At 37.3% G+C, this 13146-nt stretch overlaps 1 protein-coding gene across 3 annotated transcripts in view; it reads left to right on the plus strand.

Moving 5' to 3' along the window:
- The window catches only part of WWC3 (WWC family member 3), a 198720-nt gene that overhangs the window by 75075 nt on the left and 110499 nt on the right, over positions 1-13146 (plus strand). The window contains exon 2 of one of the 3 annotated variants that reach the window (XM_027835331.1): positions 5870-5979. In XM_027835331.1, coding sequence (XP_027691132.1) covers positions 5870-5979 — 110 coding nt within the window. Of the gene's footprint in view, positions 1-5869; positions 5980-13146 lie in introns of those variants that run through there. The other 2 variants (XM_027835332.1, XM_027835333.1) reach the window with 2 other exon arrangements.

Here is a 13146-nt window from a genome sequence, read left to right on the forward strand (position 1 = left end):
TTTCTTTCTTTCTTTCTTTCTTTCTTTCTTTCTTTCTTTCTTTCTTTTTTTTTTTTTATTAAAAATCAAACCTGTTATAGGTTGGTACTTCCTTTATGGTATTAAAACTTCATTTTGGCACTTGGGTAGTTTAGTGTGCTAGACTTAGTATGTGCCCCATATGAGAAATAATTAAGAAGGGCTTGTTCCAAATAGCAACCCAAAAAACATAGTTATCCTGAATGCCATTACTGAGACTAGTGCCAACATCTTTCCATAGGATCATAGATTTAAAGCCAGAGCTTAACAATGCATCATTCTCTGCATTCAAATCCACGTCTAGTAAATGGTCCAATAGCTAAGTAATAATTAATTTAGTCCAAATAGACTTACATTTAAAGTCTCTAATTTCAAAGGCCAGGTAGGGGACAGTACTTTAGACCTAGTGTATGCTTAGTGAATATTTGTTGATTTGATTTTAGTTTAATGTATGAACTCGAATCTAGCACTAAATAATAATCAACTGGAATTTAGTAAGTGCTTATATGCAAGGTGCTAGGGTACAAAGATGGTCACTGCCTTCAATGTGCTTATATTCTGTAATGAAACTATACTTGGTATCTATAACTACATTCAACAAGTAGTTTTCAGGGTCCTATTATCATGTGCAGTCATGCATAGGATTATAGATTAATGAGTGGAAAGGACTTTAGCAATAATTAAATCCAATACCTTATTACAGATGAGGAAACTGAGCTCCCATTAAGCTGATTGTCCAGTGTCACACAACTAGTAAACGTTTGAAATATAATTTGAATCCAGAACTTCTGACTACAAATCAACTACTGTTTTCTATAGCATGCTGCCTATTTTCTATAATACTTGTTCAGGAAAGCTAGTTAAAATCTGCAGTTTTTTTTAAATTTATTTTTTATTTTTTTATTTTTTTTTGCTAGGCAGTTGGGGTTAAGTGACTTGCCCAGGGTCACACAGCTAGTAAGTGTCAAATGTCTGGTCTGAGACTGGATTTGAACTCAGGTCCTCCTGACTCCAGGGCCGGTACTCTATCCACTCCGCCACCTAGCTGCCCCTAAATCCACAGTTTTTAAAGCTTCATTTTCCAGCAAAAATATTTTAAAATGAAACTTTACAAAGGCCTTTTTATTAATTTAGTTCCTTATGTAACTGTCATATAAGAATCCTAGATATCATAATTACAGCATTATACCCATCAAATGGCAAATTCTTTACTTTTAGCTTGTTGGCTTGGAGGGCAACTACCCAAGTTGTGAGGCACTTAGCAGCAGTAGGGTGACCAACAAGGAATAGTTCTTGGGTCAAAGTACCTCATGAAGACTGCCTAGGCACAGAGGGCATGCAGTATGTGTTGGATGGGAAGAAAATTCATATTGATAAAATCTCAATGCCTTGAAACTTTGAAGTAATTTAGTGACATGTTGTATACTTTTAAAGGTTTTAACTGATTTTTTTTTGTGGGTCATTGGTGCTCAGTTTGAAAAGTAAAAAGAGTTTCCCATTCCAGGGTTAAGGCATAGGCTATTCCATTCTCTCTATATATAGCTAGTTTGAAATAATGAAAAGAATAAAGATCTAGGTTATCAGTTTTGGCTGTTCCCAATCTACAGTTATGTGACTGATTTTCTTAATACATTTGAAAATGATACTAATGATAGTTTCACACAGTTTCTACAGGGTAGGTGGTATGACTAATACTATTTACTAAAGGGCATTTTGTCTTCCAAAGAATTTCATTCATTTTAGCTTTATACATTTTTGGAGTATGGGACAGTGGAGGGGGGAGGAGTTGGGAAATTCACTGGATAAACATTTGTTATTATGGCCTTTTTTGTTCCATTCAGTGATTCTAAATTTTTTGAAGTTACAATAATCTATCACTATCTATTTGATTTTATGATCTCCATTTCCCCTAGTCCTGACAAAGTATTGTCTGATAAACAGTAAAACAACTTTTATAATGATGGACATGACCAAATCCCAGGTTGCAGGCTAGCTGTGTTTTGTATCAGGGTTTTACTTTAGATAAAGGATCTTATTAAACAGGTATCAGCCATGAAATCTGTGCTCTAAGAAACAAGCTGATTTTGTAGCAAAAGTGAGGGATAAACAGATAGATAGCCTTAGTGCTACAGTGATCCCCACAAAGTACTATAAGGACTGGAGGAAGGTTTCCATCTTGTTAGAGAGGACTTTATGAAAGAGCATCACCTCTTTGCAGCTTTTTCTAGACACTTTCTCTTCCTTTGCCTTGACAGTGTTCTTCCCCCAGTTCTCCTCCTACCTGTCTAACTTACTCTTTTCTATCTCCTTTGTTAACCATCTCCTACCCTGTAAGTGTGGTTGTGGTTCCAAGTTCTATTTTGGGCTCTCTTCTCTTTCTGCCTATGCTTTCTTAGAGCTCTCATTAGCTCCCAGGAGCTAATGTAGATTATCTCTATGTAGATTACTCCCATAGTTAGACATGCAGCCTTAATCATTCACTTGAATTTCAATCATACGTCAACTCTTTACAGGCCATCTTCTGGGTATCCTATAGAGACAGTTCATGTCTGAAAGAGAGTTTACAAACCAAATGGAAATGAGCATTTTCTTTTATGTAGAACAAGTCTCTTATCTACAGCTTGCTTTTCTTTTTAATCACATAGTAAATTCAACATGCAGCTTTCAAAATTGTTCCGATGGCCTTTGATTCCTTTTGGCCTTTTTTTCTGATCCAGAACTTTCTTACTCCTAAATAAGCCACTTCTACAAACTTCCCATTTTTTTCCCCAGTCATCCAGGTTCTTAACTTTGGAACTATCAATGTCTTTTCCCTCTTCCTTGCCCACATTAGTTGTCAGGCACTGTTGATCTTACCTCTACAGTAATTAAAAAAAAAAATTATTCCCTTTTCTCCACTCTCACGGCACCACAGTAATTCAGGTCCTTATTACTTCTCATCTGTAGTACTGAACAGTCTGTTAATTGGTCTCCTGCTTCTAGGCTTTTCCCTCTCCAATCCGTCTTCCACATGGCTGCACAACTAATTTTACTAAGCCACGGGGAGAATGGGTCTGGCCAAGTAACTCCTACTCAAAAACTTTCATTATCTTCCAGTTGCAGGCATGATAAACTAGCGTTGCCTGTGATGAGCACTTAAGGCTCTCCACAATGTGGTTCCTAGCTATCTTTCTTCTCTTATTTCATACTAATCCCCTACATTTCAGCTGGGTTGTACTACTAGCTGTACCCTGCAGACATGGTGATCTATTTCTTGCTTCCATGGATTACTCAAGGCATTCCCCATGGCTGGAATGCAATCTTTCATCTTCATGTCCCAGAATCTTTCTCTTCCTTTAAGGCTCAGCTATAAAGGATGAATGTTTCTGGACCCTTTTAGTTAGTGTCCTCTCCTGTTTAAATTACTCTTGATCTATACATAATTTGTGTATTTTTTCTGCCTCCAGCTTGGCAACTAGGCAGTATAATGGATAGTGCTTGGTCTGGAGTCAAAAAGTCCTTAGTTGAAATGTGTCCTCAGGCACCTACTAGCTGTGTGACCCTGAGCAAGTCTACTGTATCCCTGTCTGCCTCAGAATAATTGCACCTACTTCCCAGGGTTGTTGTGACCATCAAATGAGATAATATTGGTAAAGCACTTAGAAGAGTGTCTGGCACATAGTAGGTGCTTAATAAATTTGTTCCTTCCTTCTCCCTTTAACCCCCTTGGAATGCAGTTTCCTTAATGACAGAAAGCTTTTTCTTTTTTGACTTTGTGGTCCTGGGGCGTTACATACACAAATGTATGTAGAATTGGGTTAAATTGAGAAAGGCTTCACTGGATAAGAAGGCGTACACAGATTATAGTCTGTCCACTGAAGAGATTGTCTATATTAAGAAGAGATCACAAATCCATAGAAGTAGCTTATGTTAATAGTAATATTAATAATGATAATGATACTACCATTAATTCAATTATATAATACTTCAGGGTTTACAAAATGCTTTTCTCACAACAACAATCTTGTGTGAGGCTGGCATTGTAAGTACAATTATTTGCGTTTTACAGATGTGGAAATTGAGGGTCAGAGAAATTAAGCAGCTCATCCAGTATTACTCAAATAGTAAATATTGTAAGTAGAAGGAAGTAGTATTAGCGTAAGAATGCTGGTATGTGAACATGAATCTCCTCTTATCCCAAGTTTACAGTCCTTTCAACATTGACTTTGTAAATCTTTTAAATATTTATTTTAAAATTAAGTTAGTATGGCTTTGAGAATTTTTTTGAAGCCCGTTACCCCTTCCGCTGAAAAATTTGGTGATACCACAGAAACCTGTTACCACACCATTTTTGAGAATCATGCCTCCTACACTGACCACCCCCACACACTGTAGCTCACATAGATAGGAGTAGGAACTTTTTCATAGGTTGTGCCACATTTGAGGTAAAGGATGCTTTGTGACCTAGTGAGATTTTGGAAATGGCATTATTCACTATTCAGCATACTTTCATGCAGGTAGATTAATGAATGACTGGTTAAATTTAGGAGACTATAGACATTATTTATTTTACACAATAGGTGAGTTGTTAAACATTTTCCTATAAATCATGTTTAATTGTAACTAGGAAGCTTGTTATTTAAAGTCTCGTCACATGTAGAAATTAAAAAAATCTCATGCTTAGCGTGAGATGCACCTCAAAGAGATATATGTTTATTAGAAAATTTTTTGCCCCTTTAAAGTCTGAAGTGTGTAATAAATCACCTAGTTGTTAGGTGGCTATTGCCTAATACAGTGCCCCAGTATCCAGCGCATAGTAGGTGCTTTTTAAAATGTTTGCTAAATGGTGGTTTCTATTTTTGTTGTTTGGGGGTTTCTGTATTGGTTTGTGAAATCTCATTATACTTAATGTTTGATTCATTATGATTAACATTAAAACAGGTACATGGATTTTATGTGGATTTAGACCGGTGAGAAGCAGCTTGATACAGTGGGACAAATATTCTCTTTATAGTCAAGGACCTTGAACAATTTTTGTAACCTTTCTGGGCTTCATCTTTCTCATATGTAAAATGAGAATGTGTTGAACAGGGCGTCCTTCAGGGATTCTTCCAGTTCTAAGTCTATAACTTCTTGATATTATGTTTCCATTGTGGAAAAACTTTGAAGGAATGGGATCAACAGTACATTTCTGTGAGTAACATTATTACTCACAATGTTGCCTAGCCAAATATACAGCTTAAAAAGAAAAAAAAAAACTTTGCCATATTTGTGTAACTATCAATCAAGTCAAGTAATCATTATTTTATTATTTTAAAAATACTTAATTTTTATTTTTTCTAAATTACATGTAAACAAAATTTTAAATTTCAGTTTTAATTGAGTTTCAAATTCTCTCCCTCTTTTCCTTCCCTCCCCCCTCCCTGAGAGATATAGATTATGTAGATCAAAAAACCAAGAATAATAAAGAAAGTAAAAAAAAAAAGTATGCTTCAATCTGCATTCAGACTCCATCAGTTCATTCTCTGGAGGTAGATAGCATTTTTCATCAAAAGTCAACAAGTAATTATTAAACACCTACTGTGTTTAACAGAAACTGTACACTGTGTCATTATAACTTTTCAAGTGGCATATTGAAGTTAGAATTTGAAATTGGCATTTTGAAAGAACATTGAAGTTTTAATACCCTGAATAACTAGAATATTAGCATTTATTGGGTAGCATAAGAAAATTGATTTTAGTTACAAATCTTAAAATTCATGCTGAAAAATATGCACAATTTATAATAAAATTCAAATTTCATAGCTGATTAAGAAATAATATAAGAATGTGACCAGACTTTTTATTGTATTTTCATTGTTATGTCTTACAGGATTACAAAGCCATTAACTTTTGCTGACTGTGTTGGGGATGAACTTCCTTTAGGGTGGGAAACTGTTTATGATCAACAAATTGGAATCTATTACATGGACCACATAAATCGTGAGTAGAATAATATGACTTACATTTGTATTTTGCTTATTTTTTCCAAGAAACATAGCACTTAATAAGAATGAAATTTAATATGAAGTTTTTGCAAGATTTTACATGTTGATTTTTAAGAAGTTACCAAGATATAAAAATCACTTATTGAGTAAATCAATCAATATTTCCCAAAATAGCTATCATTGGAAAGAAAAACAATCTGAAGTCTTTTCATATTACTGAACTCACTTAGCATAAAATCTATATATTAATTGTATTGTGCTTGATTTTGCTAAGTATGCAACATAGCATACCAATTCCATTTTAATATCCTCATTTAAAGATTAAATTTGCCATCTACTCTAGAAACTGAAACACATTCTTATAGTGAAATGATAGTTTATTGCAAAAGTGACTCAAAAGTTCCTGGAATAACACTTAATTGTTCACTTTAACTTTGCTTTGCCTAATAGTAATTTCATTTTAACTTATGATGCCAAAAGGTCATGTGTTCTTTGTACAGGGGGCAAATATAGAATGATATCCCCACTCCTTGAATTCTATTATTTTTCCTCTGGAAGCCACAATTAAATCATTGCTACCTTTGCTATTGAAAGTGTGTGATAATAGACTTTCCTATGTCTTCACTCAAAATCTCTCTGATTCTGATTCCCCAGATTACACCTCCTTTCATTGTCCTCTGTTCCCCTCTATTTGTTGTATCCCCCATTAGAATGGGCATCCATTGAGGGCAGAGTCTATTTCTTTAGTCTCGTATCCCAGAACTGGGTGTAGTGTCAGCAAAGGTAGATGCTCAATAAATGCTTGTTCATCCATTTAGTAACTCAGCTGATCCAAAAAGACTACAACTAAAAAGTTTAGTATTGGCTATTTTGACCATTTAAGTTACTTTATTAAACTATTTAGTGACTTTGTTTAACTTTCTATGTGAGCTGTTAACTGCTCACTTGACTTTCAGCCTAATGCAACATTACTGCTTATTCATTCCACCATTTCCACATAGGTTCCACATCCTATTCACCTATTTTTTTTAACGTCCTGTAGTAATTTAAGTAAAGAGGCTGTTTATGCTTGGTCTTATCATGACTCTGCATTCTAACTTTCATTTTTTCATTCACTTCATTCATTCAACAAATATTTTCATGGAACTTCAGAACTGGAAGGTGTTTTGGAGGCATGACTGGCATGTATGACAGTCCATACTTGAAAAGGAATTCCCTTGGCAACATCCCTGTCAGGGATGGTCGTCAGTCCTCTTCCCGAAGATGTGAACTTACTGCTCACTATAGCAGCCCATTGCATTTTAAACAACTTCAGATATTAAGTTTTTTTTTCCTTTTGTCAAGCTGAAATCTGGTACTCTAACTTTTTCAACTCATTGTGTTCATAGACCTTAGGATCATATATTTGGAGGTCATCTAGTCCAACCCCCTCATTTTACCGCTAAAGAAACTGATGATACTCTGAGATCACACAGAGTAATAAATAACAGAGCTGAGATTTGAACCCAGGTTCTCCAACTTCAAATTCTTCACCATAATACACTGTCTCCATTGTGGCAACTCTTAAAATACTTGACGTTTACTCATTGTAAATCTCTCAGCTAATCCTTGTGCCCTGACCATTATGGTAAGCTTCCACCAAATGTACTCAATCCTATTAATACCATATGTAAAATATGAGGTACAAAACTGAATACAATATTCCAGACTTGATTTGACCATGAAAATACAATGGAAGCATCATTTTTCACATTCTAAGTCCTTCATATGATAATCATACAACAATTCAGTTATCATGTCATGTTTGTTATTTGACAGACACCATGGGAAGATAAGACATAGTCCTAGAGTTTCAGGAGTTTTTAATCTAACAATGATATAAATAATGACAGTGTGGAATACTGTCCTAGCAGCCTGTCTTTAGCTTTTCAGGTTCAGAAATTCAATTTTCTGAGTTCACCAATTTGAGCAGGCTCTGGGAACTGATTCAACGTAATCAAATTCATATAATAGTCATTTTATTAATTTACAGTGGAAGCTATGTCTGGCATGTTAACCAGACAATAAACATTTTTGGGGATTAAAAAAAAAGGCAAAAAACAGTGCCTACCTTCAAAGAACACACAATCCAATAAAGGGGAAAAGCAAATAAATAAATGTGGGCAAACAAGTTATAACCAGAATGAATAGGAAATAATTCAATGAAAGGAGGCACTAGAATTAAGAAATTAACAAGAAAGGCTTCCTGTAGAAGGTGGGATTTTAGTTGGAACATACAGGAAGTCAGGGAAGGCAGCAGTTGGAAATGATGAAGGAGAGCATTCCAGGCATGGGGAACAGCCAGAGAAAATACCTATAGCTGAGAGATGGAGTGTCTTGTTTGTGAAATAGCAAGGAAGTCAGTATCACAAGATTAAAGAGTACTTGGCAGGGAGTAAAGTGTAAGAAGATTAGAAAGGCAGGAGAGGGCTAGCTTATGAAGGACTTTGAAGGAGCTCAGTAGGTAGAGCTTGACAATAGATTATAGATAATGGAGGGAGTGATATGATGGAAGAAATGGGATGGAATGGGATTTCTTGAATAAGTGGAAGAGTTATGCTTGGTATGGATAAAGACCACCTCATGTGAGATGGGGGTAAAGGAGGATATAATGGCAGGAGTCAAATGAATTATATGAGATGAGGAAGAGAGAAGAAGAGGGAGATCATAGTGAGTGGGGAGGAGGAGAGGAAGAAGAGAGAAGAAAGAGTTGGCATGGCATGGCAAATGGCCTCAGTATTTTTTGTAAAATATGAGACAAGATTCTCATCTGAGAGAGTGGGGTCAGAGAGATCCCTTGGAGGCTTGAGAAGGGATGAAAAGGTTTAGGAGATGTGCTCTGAATGATAGACTACTGAGTTGCTGAGGGAGGAAGAAAGAATTGCCTAGCAGCAGTGATGTCTCAGTTGAGGTTGTGTAAAATAAATTTGTTAATGGACCCAAAGTGTGTGATTTTTCTCTACCTTCAGCAGCATTTGTGTAGGTGCAGCAATTAAATTTTTCACACCAAATGTTCAAAGGTTTCGGGTTTAGTGGAAGACAAATAATAATTTACTGACAACTGTAATGATATCACCAGGGGAGGGAGGAAATAAGAAATAGGTGCTATTATTATTCTCATTTTATAGTTGAGGAAACTGAGTTAAACATAGGTTAACTTGCCCAGGGGTCATACAGCTAATGTCTGAGGCTGAATTTGATCTTCCTGTTTCTGGGCTCAGTGCTCTATTCACTGCTCCACCTAGCTGCCAAAGATTACCTTATTCTGTGGATGTAAAATCAAGTTGATTGGTCCAAGCATTTAGCCAGATTAGGTACCAGGAACCACCATTTATGCCTTAAATCAGAGAGGCTTACAAAGGAAGATAGTGGCAGAATTTCTTGTATTAAGCAATCTCCGGTGATTGGTGAGAGTGATCTAAGGCTGAGGCTTGACAGGACTCAGTTGGAGATATGATGAAGTGACTGGGGACTAGGAGAAGAGAAAAATGTAGAGCTGAACTGGTTGATCAAGGAGTCAAGATGGGAAGAAGAGGAGAGAATGGTTAGCGCAGAGATGCACCTGGGAGAGAATTAAGGGATTGGAGGTCGTGGTGCCGACAAAGAGCAGAGTAGAGTTTGGTAATGGAAGGCGGAGGGAGAGGTGGAAAACCAATAGGTTATAGTCAGATAAGAGGATTTCAGAATTCTTGAACATGGAGGTAGTATATTTGTGGGTGATGGCAAGATCAAGGATATGACCGTCTTTGTATGTGGCTGAGGTGGGTGGAGGAATTTATCATGAGGAACTGAATGATTGGGGTGTTTGAGGGAGAGTCAGTATGAGTGTTGAAACCCCCTAGTAGGAGGGCAAGGATTGAGGAGGAGAGAAAAATTGTGGACCATGTGCTAAACTCACTGGGGAAGGCAGGCAAGTGATCTGGAGGTTTATAGACAACAACTACCAGGATGTGAATTGAGTGATAAAGATGAATTGCATGAACCTCAAAGGAGGAGAGGTTACTGGGTGTTGGAGTTAGAGGGAGAAACTGAAAGTGGCAATGGGGAACAAGGAATATTCCAATTTCCTTGCCTTGACTAATGAATTGAGGGGAATAAGTAATGGTGCAGCCAGTACTGGAAAATCTGGCCAGGGAGGCTGTGTCACCAGGTTTCAGTAATGGCTGGTAGATGGAAAGGAGTGGAAGAGGAAAAGACTTAGGATGAAGGGAAGTTTGTTACTTATGGAGTAGGTATTCCATAGGACACAGTGGTACTGGATGAATGATGTTTGGACAGAACTTTGGGAGGGCTGGGGAGAAGGGGAATGAGAAATCAGGTAGAGCAGAATGGGGAGTTGGGTTTGGATAATGATCTCTAGGGGTTCAGAATCACTGGGATGTGAAGGAAGTAACTGGGCGTGAGAATGTTCATCATTGGGGAGAAAGCACTACTCCTTTTCTCGGAGAAGGCTGGAGATAGGGTGGGGACAAATGCAACATGAGATGGAAGGGATGTGGTCAGATGGGAATCCCCATTTCACTACTTCCCTTCCTTCCTAAGGCTGGAGATTTGGCAGCAAACGGACTTAGCAGGAGATGAAAGTTGAATGTTCATAGCTGGAAAAGGAAATCCTGTTCCCTATTGACTTTCCTCTTCCTCTTTCATTAAGGAACAGGCTCAGCAAGAGTTGGAAGGCCTGAGGTCAATGAGGAGGTTGATCCTCTTTGCTCTGGAGGTTGTTGGGAGATCAGGCTGTTAGTAGGAGGTGGGAGCTACCTTATGCTGGCTCAGATGGAAATTTAGCCCAGCTAAGTCTCGTCCCCCTCTGAGGGGACACATTCAGCAGGAGATGGAAGAAGGTCTGGCTGATCTTCTCTTCAGAGGCTGGAGATTGAAGCACGAGGCTTGAGAATTGGGACCAATCACTTTAGCAAAGAGCATTTCCACCATGATGAATAAGTCCACTCAGGAGAGAAATTGCAGTGAAAAGGTTGTGTGGTGATAGCAAGTCAGAGAAAAAGACAATTAGGAGATCTTTAAGGGATGTTTCTTTCAAGTTTGAATCTGCAATTTATAGGATTATAAATCTTGAGCTGGAATTGACCTCAGAAGACCACTTGTTCCAACCTCTTTATTTTGTAGATCAGGAACCTGGAACTGAGAGAGACTAAGTGCCTTGACTATGATGTCATAGGTAGTGAGCGGCAGGTCTGCCCTATGAGGGCTGAGCAGAGAAAGTGCAGCTCTTCTGCATGACACGCCCTTGAAATTCCTGATAGTAGCTCTCATGTTTCCCTTATATTGTCTCTTCTGCAAACTTTAAGCATCTCCAATTCCTTTTACTGTGGTAAGGCATGGCCTCCAGTCTCTGATTGCCCTCCTGGGATGAGGCGTTCAGTTACTCAGTCATGTCTGACTCTTTTGTGACCTCATTTGGGGTTTTCTTGGCAGAGGTACCAGAGTAATTTGCCATTTCCTTCTCCAGATGAGGAAACTGAGGCAAATAGAGTTAAGTGACTTGCTTAGGGTCACAGACCTAGTAAATGTCTGAGACAGGATTTGAATTCAGGAAGATGAGTCTTTCTGACTGTAAGCCCAGCACCCTATCCACTGTGCCATCTAGCTGCCCCATGGTACCTAAATGTGGTACCTATATATCTTACCTAGATGTGGTACCTAGGTGTGCCCATCCTAATGCAGTTGAGGATAATATTGCATTTACCTTATTGGCTTCCATGTTGATCTATTGGCTAATAATGAGGTTTCAATCTGCTAAAAACCCCATATCTTGGTGAAATGAATTACTCTTTAGCTAGAACTCCCTCATTTTGTGCTTGTGAAATTGATTTTTTGAGTGTGTATGTATGTATATGTATCTCACTTTTTTATTTTTATCAGACCTGTGATTTCTTCACTTATAGTTGATTCCCAGTGAGGAAACTACTTCTACTAATGCAGATTTGCAAATTATCTAATCTATCAACATCCTTTCAGATTCTGAATCTGTCATACAATATCTTAGTTACCTTGTAGCCCTGTGTCACCTGAATATTCATGAGCTTGCCATCTTTGATTTCATTGGAGTTTTTTTACCTTGTACACAAGAATAACATAAAAGACTTCCTTTTATATCTAAACTCAACACACAACAAATAACTGAGCATTTCCATAAATATAATAGCACAGAAGAGGACTGTACCATGAAAATGCAAATCACATGACAGACCTTGTCAAATGATTCACTGAAATCTAAGTAAACTATATGGAGAGCATTCCCTTGATTTACTAGCCTAGTTACCCTGTCAAAAAAGGAAATCGTGTTAGTCTGTCATGGACTTCCATTGATGAAGCTTTTGATGACTTTTCTAGATGTTCACAAATAGTCCTTTTGATTAACACTTTCTAGAATTTACTAGAAACCAGTCAAGCTATTTGATTTATAGTTTGCAGGTGTGATTCTATGGGTCTGTAGCAACTTTCCTGTTCTCCTAATTCTTCCAAAGTTCAGCTGTTACATCTACTCACGCTTTAAAAATATATTTTATTGATGTATTTTGTTTTTATTTAATATACCTACTGTTTTCACTGTTTTCTCCTTCTGTCTACCCTCTCCCATATAACTATCTCTTGTTATAAAGTGTTTTTTTGATGAAAAAAAAGTTCAGCAAAACCAATCAATATATTGAAAAAAGTTCAAAATCGTATGCAGTGTTCCATACCCAGGGTCCCCTGCCTCTTCAGAGATGCTTGGGGAGATATCTTCTTATTTTTTCTTTGGGACCAGGCTTGGTCATTACAATTTCGTGGTCATTACAATTTCGTGTTCAGTTTCAGTTGTTTTATTTTTCTTTCAATGTAGATTGTGTAGTCATTGGTGTATATTATTTTCCTGTTCACTTTACATTAGTTCATCTAATTCCTTCCATGCTTTTCCATATACTTCATAGTCATTGTTTCTTATATCAGTATATAGTTTCTGCATTGTGTGTATGTGTATTCCATGACATTCATGTACTGCAACTATTTAGCGATTCCTTAATTGAGAGGTATCTGCTTTGTAGTTCCTTGCTACCAGGGAAAGTACTAAGATATATATATGTGCGTGTGTGTGTGTGTGTGTGTGTGTGTGTGTGTGTGTGTG

The sequence above is a fragment of the Vombatus ursinus genome, unplaced genomic scaffold, assembly GCF_900497805.2.
Source record: "Vombatus ursinus unplaced genomic scaffold, bare-nosed wombat genome assembly UNPS02014814.1, whole genome shotgun sequence".
NCBI lineage: Eukaryota > Metazoa > Chordata > Mammalia > Diprotodontia > Vombatidae > Vombatus > Vombatus ursinus.